Here is a 12,569-nt window from a genome sequence, read left to right as displayed (position 1 = left end):
AGATTTAAAATATTTAGACTAAACATTTGCGTTTGTGTTATAATCTGTAGTCATTCTAGAACAAAAAAGCATAATTTATATCTATTTCCAAATTTTTATGGTGTTTACAAGGTCAGTCAAATCGACCAATAGTGAAAATAACAGATAAAATATAAAGTTTTCTAAAAAAAACATTTGATAATTATCTAGACTTTATAAAAATTTCACTTGTGAAATTTGAAAATTTTCTGAACCATAAAAGTATTTTTAATTTTAAATAAAAAATTACTTTGCATGTTGAACAGTCAACATTCAAAAAGAAAAACATTCACGAGCAAATCATTAATTAAAAAATCTGATATTTTGTGTACAAAAGCCTTGTGATGTTTACTGATAATCTGCAAATTTCATGAAATTAAGCTTACTGTATTCAAAGTTGTAGCATGAAAACAAGCACAAAATGGTTATAAGGTCAGTCCCTGGCACCAAGCCTGTAGTGAAAGAGTTAAACCACTAGTACAGCAATATATTATGATATATAAATATCTTAACTCCTATTAATACAAATATTAAAACAAGTAAATGAACATGTCCAGATTTACAGCATTTTCAGATGAATAAGTTAATATCTACTGTAAAGATTCAAACTTGCTTACGCACGGATATTATTTCATGTTTTAGAGACAAGCTTTGCATGTTTGATTTTGGAAAATACAACAGGCATCATCTATCCTCATTAACAGTGGTAATGTTTGAAACAGCTAATATAGATAGATACTGTTTAATAATTTCAAAAATTTTGCTTTAAAACTTCTTGTTCTAAGTTTGAGCTTCTGACAACATGAGAAAAAAAAATTAAAAAAAGACTATACTTTTAGATATAAACAAATAATAAACTATAGAAAATCATTTCATTTTTTGAGTCTGTATAAGCTTCTGTGTCTTCGCAGTGTGCCCCACAAGTTATTTTTAATCATAGTTTGCTTTCAATTTGTTTATTCCATGAAATATTTTTTAAAGCACAATTTAATTTCTTACATATGTTTTTTTTTCATAGGTAGTGAAAACAATAGGGCTACGTGAAATTTGGTTTTTTGGACTGCAGTACACAGATAATAAGGAATTTCAGACATGGTTGAAACTAAACAAAAAGGTAAGTATACTGAAACCTATAAAATGAATGTAATAAATAATGATGATTTTCATTTTTCCTTGTGAAAAATAATCCTTGGTAGCTTAATGTTGTATTTCTGTTCATGTGCCTGGCATGGCAGAGTGGTTAGGGCACTTGACTATACAGCCTGTGGGTAACAGTTTTTAATCCCATTACCAAATATGCTCACCCTTTCAGCTGTGGGTGTATTATAATGTTATGGCCATTCTTACTTTTCATTTGTAAAGAGTAGTCAAAGAGTTGGCAGTGGGTGCGTTGACTAGCTTCCTTCCTTACATGCTGAACATTGGTGATACGTGATTTCAAAATAATAATTTAAGAGACTGGAAGCTAAGCAACGGACCTAAACACACTCACCATCTACATAATTGTACCATCACTAGCCATAAGTATACCAATTTGCCAACAGTGTTTCAGCTCTTTATTTATGTTATTCATAGCAGTTATTAAAATTTTCTTAACTCTCATACTTGAAGGAGCCTTTTTTGATTTAATAAAACTTTTTTGTAAACATAGATTATTTAGCACTTTTCACAATAAAGCAAAATAATCTATGTTTACAAAAATAAGAAATGAAATAAAGCTATTATGATAATAAGTTTAATGATTAAAAGTTTCAAATTATTTGTGTGTGAAAAATTGGGGCCTGAATTTGTGGTGAAAAGCACTGATTTAAAACAGTAATGTTTCCTAGTATGGTTTACACAAGTTGAAAATTAGATTTTGACTATGTGAGTTGCTCCTCAGTTCAGATTTGTAGAATTCCAGATTATATAATAATACAATATTTATTCAATCTTAGACAAATGCTAAAAGGCAAGAAAAAAGTACTTTGAACTTCTCTTACCATGGGAATTTACTGATTTCAAATTTTATGAGTTTTTTTATGTTAACTTAGAAAAAGAAAAAAAAATTAAAACCAGAATTTTCAGGTTAAGTAATTATGCAATTATCTGTTATTAAGTTGTGATGGGGGCCTGATATGGCCTTGTGGTTAAGGAGGTTGACTCTCAATATCCAGGTCATGGGCTTGAAAATAGTTACTGATCGTGTTTTCCATTTCAGCCAAGGTGGATGTTATAAGTGATGGTCAGTCCCACTTTTAGTAAGTGAAAAGTAGCCCAAAAATTGACAGTGAGTAGTGTTTACTAGCTGCCCCCTAATATATTTTTATAAATTAGAGATAGTTAATGCAGATAACTCTTGAGTATCTTTGAGTGAAATTCAACAAAACAAAAATATTAAGTACAGTGCAAAAAAAAGGTTAATTGGCATGATATTAATGATAATAATTTATCTAGGATGTAGATATTTTTTTCTACATCCTTGCAAAGTTTTTTAAGTTTTTGAAATTCATTTTCAAGCCTGGAAATATGGAAAATTCTGAAAGGTTTTGTAAAATTTTGAAACTTAGACAATGAGCTGACCAAATAATTTTCATGGAGTTTAAAAATAAGTAAACAGTTTGAAAACAACAACAACTGTCAGTTGAGCATGCTGTTTTGCCATGTGTGCACATACACATTATTGTCTGATATGCTGTGTGGGTCCAAGATCATGGGCAACTTATTTTAACTGATGTGTTGATACTTTGGTTTAACCTGGGTGAGTAGCCATTTTTTATAAATACTTTGTTAAACATTGTATGTTTTGCTATAAGATAATAAAAATACTGGTATTTGTTTTAAGAGGGTACAATTTTGCATAATACATGGTATAGGGTTTCTAGGCATATACACATTGGATAGATCATAAATCATTCTACGGATTGGGTGCTAACACAACTAATGTTAGAACCTAGGCCTAATGTGTTAACAAGATCTAGATTTGCATTATAACATAGTAAAAATTGTTAAATCACTATGACTATAGGCACCTAATTAAGCCTGCACAAATAGATATAGGCCTAACTTTTAGTGCTAAAGGCCTAATGGCCTTAAGTTAGGCCTAGTCTTAATTGTCAATGCTTGTGGTATAAGAAGCAGATGAAGTTGTATGTAACAATTTGACCTTTAAGTATAGATCTACTGTTAAATCTAGTTTCCTCAAAGCACAGTTATAACCTCTCAGTTCTTAGAAAAATCTAATCTTTTCTCAAAGAACACTTGAATGATTAAGCAATGTTGCCTTTTATTGCTGAAGATTTCTTTGGTCTTGTTAGGTGATTGTTGGAAAGATTTGTCATTTCAAAATGATTGGAAATATAACTGGACCTCATCATGTTGTAAGCCTGTATTTGACAGACTAAAATATTTTAAAGGAACTTTAAAAAATGTTACTTGTTTTGTTACATAGAAATTCCTTAATGATTTAAAGAAAGCTTCAAAAATTAATGTTAGATATTTACTAGGTTTTAGACTTGAATGCAGGCACTTCCTCAGGTTGTGAAGGTTATTCAGAAGTCTCCCTTTATTTATAGCTTGGTAACGATTATGAGCTGCTTGAATCTGGAAATGTTATTAGCTGCATCTTCTAGTATTGTTATGTTTTCATTTTGTCTTAAAAGTCTGGTAAATGCAGGCAGAATGGAAGAAAGGGACTATAACACTATTCTCAGACAGTACAAAAAGTTTCTCATGACATCCTTGCAATCACCTGATTCAAGAGTTCGTATGTTTTAGAGAGAGCAGAACAGATTGGATACTATATTTCCATCTCCTGTTAAACAAGAAGCAACTACAGATGCTGTGGAGAGTTTGCAAAACTCTGCTTTCCCTGTTTCTTGGATAGGTCAGTGTTGAAAAGGATTTTTTCTGTAAGTAAAGAAGCTATTACAGAAAACCACCAAAGCATGCCCCTTAATGCTAGGAGAGTCATAATTGACCAAATTAGACATGCTGGGGATGTCCTGAATGTTAACATAACTACAGAAAAGCTTACCTTTGTTAGAAATGCAAAACAAAGGTATAGGACGTCCTTTGAAGAGGAGAAGTCCAGAAAGCAGAAGCCACAGAAAGGTGACAACAAAAAGGTTGAAGAACCTGAATTGGAACTAGAAGATCTCAAACATAAGAAGATCAGACTTCATTCTGACATTAAGCAACTCCTTTCATCAGCTGATGAAAACTTTGAGAAAACTGATAAGGAAAAAAACTTTTAGCTTCTTCACTGTGGCCAGTTCCCTGAGGAAAGTTATAAAGAGAAGGAAGGCTCTCATAATGAAAATGAAATAGAACTTGTCAAACAAGAAATGCTGAAACTGTTTAATTTTGACTTTCTTTTTTATTTTCAAATAATCCAATTAAGTTTTAAACATTATTTACCAATATTTGTATAATATATACCTTTGAAAATGTACATCCGGATGCAGTTTCTTGCGTAACCCATATGAAATGTTCCTTGAAAGCATTTCATTTAATACCAGAGCTTGTTAGCTGGTTGCACATTATGGTATTATCTGACATACACAGGCTTGTGGAATTTTAAATGTTTATGAAAACAAAAAAAGAACTATCCAATATTTTTCAAAAATGATGAAGGTTTTGAGAATGAAAGAAAACAATATATCGTGGATTTGGTAAAGTGAATCAAATGTATTTGCAGAACTAGCTAATAAATAAGTGTGTATATTTGAAATATTTTTTGTCCTACAACATTATAGGTAAATTAATAATCCATGTTTTCTTAAAAATGACATTCAAGAACTTAAATGTTGGCAGACTATGCACTGTCTAGCAATTGACTAGAACTTTAATAGTAACTGTTGTAAAGTCTGCGTTATGTTGGTAAACATGCACTCATATAAAAATATATTTATGACATCCTAATACACAGATCAAAACCTAAACTATTTGTTTTTGTTTTCTAAGAAAAAAAGGATTGTTTAAATAATACTTAAATATTTTGCTAGATTTTTCCAAATTGAATATATTTTCAGCTTATGTGTGGGTGGGTGTGGAGTATAACGTTCTTAAAAACTTTATTTAGACATCAGTTTTGTTCTGTTATGAATGTTTTTCTCTTAAGCAAAAGCTTCAGATATGAAGAAAAACTTTATTTGTATTTTTATCATGGAAAAGAAATATTAGTCATCAGAGTTAGAGAGAGTGGCATGTTATGTTATGACCTTTTGATGTATATACCTTTTAACTGTGTGGTTATATTCAGTTATGTCTGAAACAATTCTGTGAATTTTCATTAAAGTTATGTTATATGCATAGACTAGTTGTATGTATATAAATTATTGCTATTTAGAAATAAGTTCTTAATTTTTCTTAAAATATAGAATAGTAAGTAATTAAGTAAAGCAAACAATTATCTCTTCTAGTTACGACCTTTGTACTTAGTTGCTGCTTAACGTAGGTTGCTAAGCCTTTAAAAATTTTGCACTTGAAGGATATGAAACAAAATAATTTTTTTAGGTTTTTATTATACATTTGAATAATTAAAAAATCAAAAATTACTACATCAATACCATAGAATTCCATTATAATTTATCAAGCTTAGTAACTAAGATGTATTTTTGTCTAAAAAATATTAAATTTCGAGCAGACTAAAGACACACCCTACCTCCTTGACATATTGGTTCAAAATAAAGAAATTACATCCAGGCCCATTAAAGTGGCGGAGAAAGCCACGAGGGGGACATTTTGAGCTTCCGATTAGTTATTTATGTCATATATAGACTTATAGAAAAGATAAGATGTTCTTATTTTATATTATAGCTTGTCAGTATTGGAAATTTGAGTTTCTAATTCGTACAAACTATAGACTTATTATTTTGACTTCACAAACATCGAATATGAACTAAAGCTGCATTCAACATACCATGTGTCACACAAAAATTTGATGTTTATCTGTGTTTTTAATATTCACTTTAAAATTAAGAAATTGAGTAATGTATAGTACTAAAATTTCAGTTATAATCTACAGTTTGATACCAAAGTTATTGACATAAATTCAAGAAATAGTAGTTCAATAATAATTTTTAATGCGAGTCAACAAATGAGATGACGTAGCCTTTCACCCATGACCTGTCTCGAAAGTGTTAGAGATGTTTTAGATGTATTTGTTTTACTTGGAAAAACTTCTTTTCTACTGGTAAAATTTTATGTCCTTAGTGGGGGTTGTGTCTTACTCTAGGCATATATTTGCCCATTGCTGTGCATTAAAAAAACAAACATACTAGATAATTAAAAATTGAGAATTTAAAATCTACAAATAGGGATTGTAAAAAAAGTAAGCAAACAAGGCTGGAGATATATTGCTGAAAGTTTGTTCAAGCTATAAATCTCTATTTTGACTCTACTAGAATTGATAAGTACTGTAGATATGGTGTCAAATAGAGATTTGTAGCTTGAAAATATAATCTTTACATTTTGATTCAACTTGTTTCTGTACTATTTTGATGATTCCTATTCCCTCCTCTTTAAATTAAAATTTTTTACTAATCTTATAGAATTAAAATTGCTGGTTGATGTGTAGCTATGAGCTGTTCTGATACTAGCTTAATGCATAGGCTTCATAACTTTCCAAAAGACCTGAAAATGAAAGCAGTGAATAGAATTCATAAGTTACAAATGAAAAAAACTGTTTATTCAGGTACTTCAATATTGTGTTGTGCACATTTCAGAGAAGGTGACTGCAACAGTCATGATTTTATAATGTACAGAATAGAGCGCAAGTCGATCTTACATGTACATTGGAGTACTAATACAGTACCAGCCATTTAAACATGCGCTACTGGTACTTATGTTAATATTTTATCAAGTGGTAGATCTGTTACCAACAAGTCTAAGGAATAAAATAAACAAGAGTGATGACCATGTTAAAATATTTATGAAATAAATGGTCAAGCACCAGAAAAAGTTTTGATTTCAGGGAAACTTTCACTACTGAATGACAGTTAATAACTAGATTAGTCATTTAACTTATCTTCAAATAATACTATAATGAAAATTATTACTTAAATGTTACCACTTAGAGTAATTTGATATTAACAATTGCTGACTGTCGAGGAGAGAATGGCATCTCTTACCAGAGTGATGTGAGAGTTAAACATGTACTGCTATCTTTAAATACTGTCATTTTTCTGAAGTCATACTGTGAGTTAATAGAAAAATATAAATCTCCTTAACAAAAAGTAGATACATGCTTGATGGTGCAAATATATAGTTTTAATTATCCATTTATGTGCTAGTTGGTTATGAAAGACTTAAGTTGTAATTATGATGTATTAAATTATGCTCTTATTGCTGAACACATAAGTAATAGGGCACTGCATAACCTATATTAACATGCCTGTGTCATCATTGTATCACTACATGGATTAAATAAGACAGCAGCTAGAGGGAATGGTATGTGAATATATATACACTTTTTAGAAAAGTAAACTGTTTAAATATTTACCCTAAATCTTTCAGAAGTATATGTGGAGCCTATGAATGCTGTTTTCAAGTAACTTATGATAATTTTCATGTATAAAGTATACAACTATTATCTTAATTTCTATCCAATGTGTTTGACTTGACTCTTGGCTTGTGAAGTTGTTTTATTGGTTGATTTTTCTTCTCCTGCATCAGGTTAAAATTTTGAGGTACCATGGTTTCTGTTTTATTCCATTGAAAGCTCCAACATTTTATTTAAGCATGAGCTTAAGTAATATTTGAGTAAAGAAAAAAAAAAACTGAAATATTTTATAAAGAATGATTTTCAGCAAATATCATAGAGCTGAAAACTTGGACTGAGCTGTATTTCAATCCAAGCTCTAACTAAGCTATGAAGCTTAAATATCATTGACAGAAGCATTTAATTCATAAAATTAATCAGGTTATATAATGTATAAAATATACCCAGACCATTTCAGTAAATGGTCATAGTATTCAAAAAGTACACATAGTATTCAAAAGAAAAAAGTTAGGATCAGAAAAGAAACCAAGTACCCTTAGGGTTTTGGAAAGAAAAGCTTTCCAAAAGCATCCAAATTATTGGGCTTGTTTTCTTATCTGTTAACAGTAATAATTAAAAAAAGATTTTTTTTTTCATTAAATGGTATTTAAAAATAAAATCACCTTTAGAACTACTGTGGAATTCAACATTTTGTTTAGGTAAATTTTTATATAAATGTAAGTTTACACTGTATGTATGATTATCATAACTGGCTACACCATTATTTCTTAGAGTGTGTGGCAAGCCACCCAGGAGGTGCAAATGATATCTTAGAGGGGACACAAGAAATTTGGGTAGTGTCGTTAGTACAATAATGAAAAATTAAGCATTTTAATTTATGTTTTATTAATGAAAATAATACGTAATTACTACAACGCAAGTCATTTTTATGTGTGTCTGTGTATTATATCTCATCCTTTATCTTGCTCTTTCACTCATCTAAAAAAAGGGGGGTATGTGCAAGAAAACATATTTTGATGACAAATGTTGGGAAACACTAAGCTATACTGTCCAAGGTTTACTGGTGAACTATTTTATTAAAATACTATACTAGTTTTTAATATACAGATGATTTTATATTTATGCTTAAAAAAAGTAGCTACAGTTACTGCAAGAATTGTTTTCCATGTTAAAAGTTTTTATCTTGGACTGTTTTTGAACTTTGTTTATTTGGTTAATTCTGCAGTTTTTCCACTATAAATGCCACATGCTTTAACAAACTACTTATTCAAGAATACAGTGCTGTTTTTTGCTCCTACAAGTATATTAGCTATGTGAATATGTATGATTTACTGTTATTTGTTCTGTAGTAGGCATTTATATTTTTGATTAACTAAAATTTTTTTTATATTTGCTTTTCTTTTTCAAATACACACTGTGAAGAATCAAGATAACAAGATGCCAAAAGCTGTAAGTTTCAAAATAAAACTAATATATTTCTTAGAACTTTTGATATATATTTTTTATGTATTAATGCTAATTTTGTTTTGAACTGAACTTGTGATTAGGGTGATTATTGAAATCTTTCTTAAATGAGACAGTATCAATAATTATAGAAAGCTTTTGTTGTGAAGATGTAATTGAAAAGTACATATAGTTCATGCTAACAAGTTTTACACAGTTGATGGCAACAGAAAAAGGAGTGTAATCAATAACAGTTTTATTTGAAACATTTATGAAAATAACAATATAACATATTGAAGTTTATGCAATATTGATTGTAAATAATGAACCTTGGTATCCAATGTAATATTTATTACTAACAAATTTACACATTACAACCTTTACAAACTAAGTCTATAAAAATGGAGAATAAAAGTATTTATTATTATACATGTGTTTATTACCATTTTGTTTGTTTTAGATTTTATAATTTTGGCATAGATCAAATTTTGATTTAATACTTGTTTGACACCATGCCTGTTGTAGGTAAATGTTAGAGTCACCACTATGGATGCAGAGCTAGAGTTTGCTGTCCAGCCTAATACAACAGGAAAACAACTCTTTGATCAGGTAAAGATTTCAATTAACACTTCTTTACTTAGGAGTACATGTTTGTCATATGAATGCAGTTTTGATGATGGTGTAGAATAATAAGTTGAGTTGTAGGATGTATTTTTCTGTGACTTCATATTTAAAATAGTGTATATTGTAATGTATAATAATTGAAATATTATTGTATTTTACTAAATACTAGTCTACTGAAACACAGCAAAGACTAAAGGTTAACTATATATTATTGGATACAGTTTATTTCCTAATTTTTTATGTTGGTTACGAGATCGGTCAAATCGATCGAACCTGTAGAGATTCATGAGTAAAAATAACAGATCAAGTTTTTCATTAGGAAACGTTTCTTAACTATCTGGACATCATATAGATTTTGCATGGTATATTTGAAAATTTTCTGATGCATAAAAATATTTTTAATCTTAAAATGAAAATTACTTTGCATGTTGGATAGGTAACATGTGAAAATAGAAAAAAGTATGAGAAAAACATTGCTTAACAAACCTTAAAAATTAATAAAAAAATTGATATTTTGCATATGAAAGCATTGTTATGTTAACTGATAATCTGCTAAATTTCGTTAACATAACACTTACCAGTTTAAAAGTTATAGCATGAAAACTATAATAAACACAAAATGGTTACGAGGTTGGTCCGACGGACCGAGCCCATGCTGAAAGGGTTAATAAACATCTTATATAAATATATTAAAACCGGTTATACAATTCAGGATGTATAATTGGATAAACAAACCCTTATCGATAGTAGAAGTTCAGGTAAAAGTAATTCGATATGTCAAAAATTTAAAAAAGGAATTGAATAAAATTCTATCTATTTTATTTTTTACGTTTATACAAGATAGGAGAAGCACTTTATTCTGGAGAATACTTTTGTCATCGTCATCTGATGTAGAGGTCGAGAATTAATTCTCTACTTGGATTATTCTCTAAGATAGATATATAAAAGGATATCTATAGTAGAAATGACCATCTAACTATATAACGATGTTTCAGAAGACAAGAACTAAATAACAAAACAGTATTTCATGTACATTCAATGTTAAGTTTTATCAAAACAGAGTTTGTCCATGATTGCTAAACGTCTATAGTTTAGGGTATGGCGACTTCGTGTTATATTATTCTATGTTATTGTTATTGGTATGTAATTGGTAAGATGTTGATATTAACATTATTATTCTTTTTTTACTCCGTATATTACAAGATTAAAATCATTTAGTAGGCCCACTAAATAGATACATCTTTGAACCAAAATTGAAAAATCAAGAACAAAATATTTGCTTAACATTTTCTTATGACAACACATCTAAGAAGTTATCAGTGTATTTCATTATGCGAACTATTGTAGTAAAGAGAAATGTTCTTACCTGGGCAACTGTATTCAAATCATGGACATATTTCTGAAAATAACCACTACAGACATAAACAAAAAATTATTAATGCATTTAAAAACTCCATAAATAATATTCAATAAAACCGAATTTAATTTTAAGAAACGCTATTCAGAAATTTTACTGTATCGAGTGAATAATCTTTTCGTAGATCTTTTGTTTTTTAGAGAGCCACATAATTCAAGATAAATGTTTTAAAAAAATTCCTAAAACATTTTGTTCCAAACGATTGTTAGAGCAAAATTTAGTTAACTTATTTTTCGTGCATAAATTTCGTACACATCCTATTTTACTCTGCTTCATTGCAGTTGCACTTACAGTTTTGTAAAAGTTATTTAGTAGTGTAGGACTATCAATGAACAAGTCCAAACTCATATATAATGTACTTCAGGTCCTAATCAACCCTCCAGGTGTTCTGTGAAAGATTTTCTCCTTAGAGTTTCAAAAAAGTTTTGATAAGGTGCCACACAAAAGGTTATCTAAGCAAATCATAACGGTAGAGGTTGGGGAAAAGACTGGTTAAATAATCAGTAAAGTGGTTGGATTAGAGAAACCAAAAGATTGTTATTAATGGAATTCAGTCGTACTGAACCCATTATGTTAATGATGTGCCTCAGGAGGTCAGTGCTTAGGCCTTTGGTTTTTCTTATTTACATTAATGATATTGAGAGGAGCATACTCAGCGAATTAGTAAGGTTTGTTAATGGTATTAAAGTTTTGGTTATTTCTAGCTGTATTGACGTTGTTGAGGTACAACAGATTGACTTGGCTCAACTGCTACTTTTGCCAAATATTTAGCAAATGACCTCTGATTACGGTGAGTTGCATGGTAATGCATATGGTTTATCATAATTTAGATCACGCATATAACAGTGGATATATTAGAAGCATTTTAGTATTATTCTTAGATGTTATATGGAGTTTGCAGTTACCATACCAAACTTCCCCAGTACAACTCAAACCAGAATTACGTTTCGTCTACAATACCAATGTAACTTGACATTCCGACCCTTCACATCAAACTTAGCATAGGTGTTTTAGTGCACAACACCTCAAAAATAAAATACAAAGCAGTTTAAGTTTAACCAATTTATGTAGAGTTATTGATAGTTCATTTTAAGAATAACGATGTCATTTCTCCAGTATACGATACAAATCATAATTTAAAATGGTTTTAAATCGACTGGTCTTTGAAGAATACGAAAATCGATCCAGTCATTAAACTTGAACATAATCGAAACATCTGGTTTTTGAGTCATCGTTAACCTATCCTACTTTAACTTTGGATGATTTAAAACATCTCGTAACACAGCCATTTATTTCTTTTTAGATTTCATGTGCACAAAAAATAAAAATCATGCATTACTGTTTCAAACATTTGTTGAATTATGTAATGAATGCAAGTTTGCCTTGATTCTGATCCGTATAGATTACGATCGTATTTCACAAGCAAACAAACATAGCAACATATCCTCTTTCAAATTTCGCAAACACATGAAAAAAATCATACATTCCTGTTTCATAGGTTTTTGAATTATATTTGTTACGTATTAGAATTTCAAATGGTCTGAAATTGAGTTAACTGATAATTTAAATTTAGTAGTTAAATTG

At 29.5% G+C, this 12,569-nt stretch overlaps 1 protein-coding gene across 1 annotated transcript in view; it reads left to right on the top strand.

Moving 5' to 3' along the window:
- LOC106465410 (moesin/ezrin/radixin homolog 1-like) overlaps window positions 1-12,569 on the top strand; it is a 64,883-nt gene that overhangs the window by 13,967 nt on the left and 38,347 nt on the right. The window contains exons 2-3 of the mRNA XM_013925636.2: window positions 8,924-8,950; window positions 9,470-9,553. Of these exons, the coding sequence (XP_013781090.1) occupies window positions 8,939-8,950; window positions 9,470-9,553 (96 nt within the window). The 5' untranslated portion in view covers window positions 8,924-8,938. The remainder of the gene's footprint in view (window positions 1-8,923; window positions 8,951-9,469; window positions 9,554-12,569) is intronic.

Source organism: Limulus polyphemus, unplaced genomic scaffold (genome assembly GCF_000517525.1).
Source record: "Limulus polyphemus unplaced genomic scaffold, Limulus_polyphemus-2.1.2 Scaffold1934, whole genome shotgun sequence".
NCBI classification, from domain to species: domain Eukaryota; kingdom Metazoa; phylum Arthropoda; class Merostomata; order Xiphosura; family Limulidae; genus Limulus; species Limulus polyphemus.
This window is presented reverse-complemented; position numbering and strand designations above follow the sequence as displayed.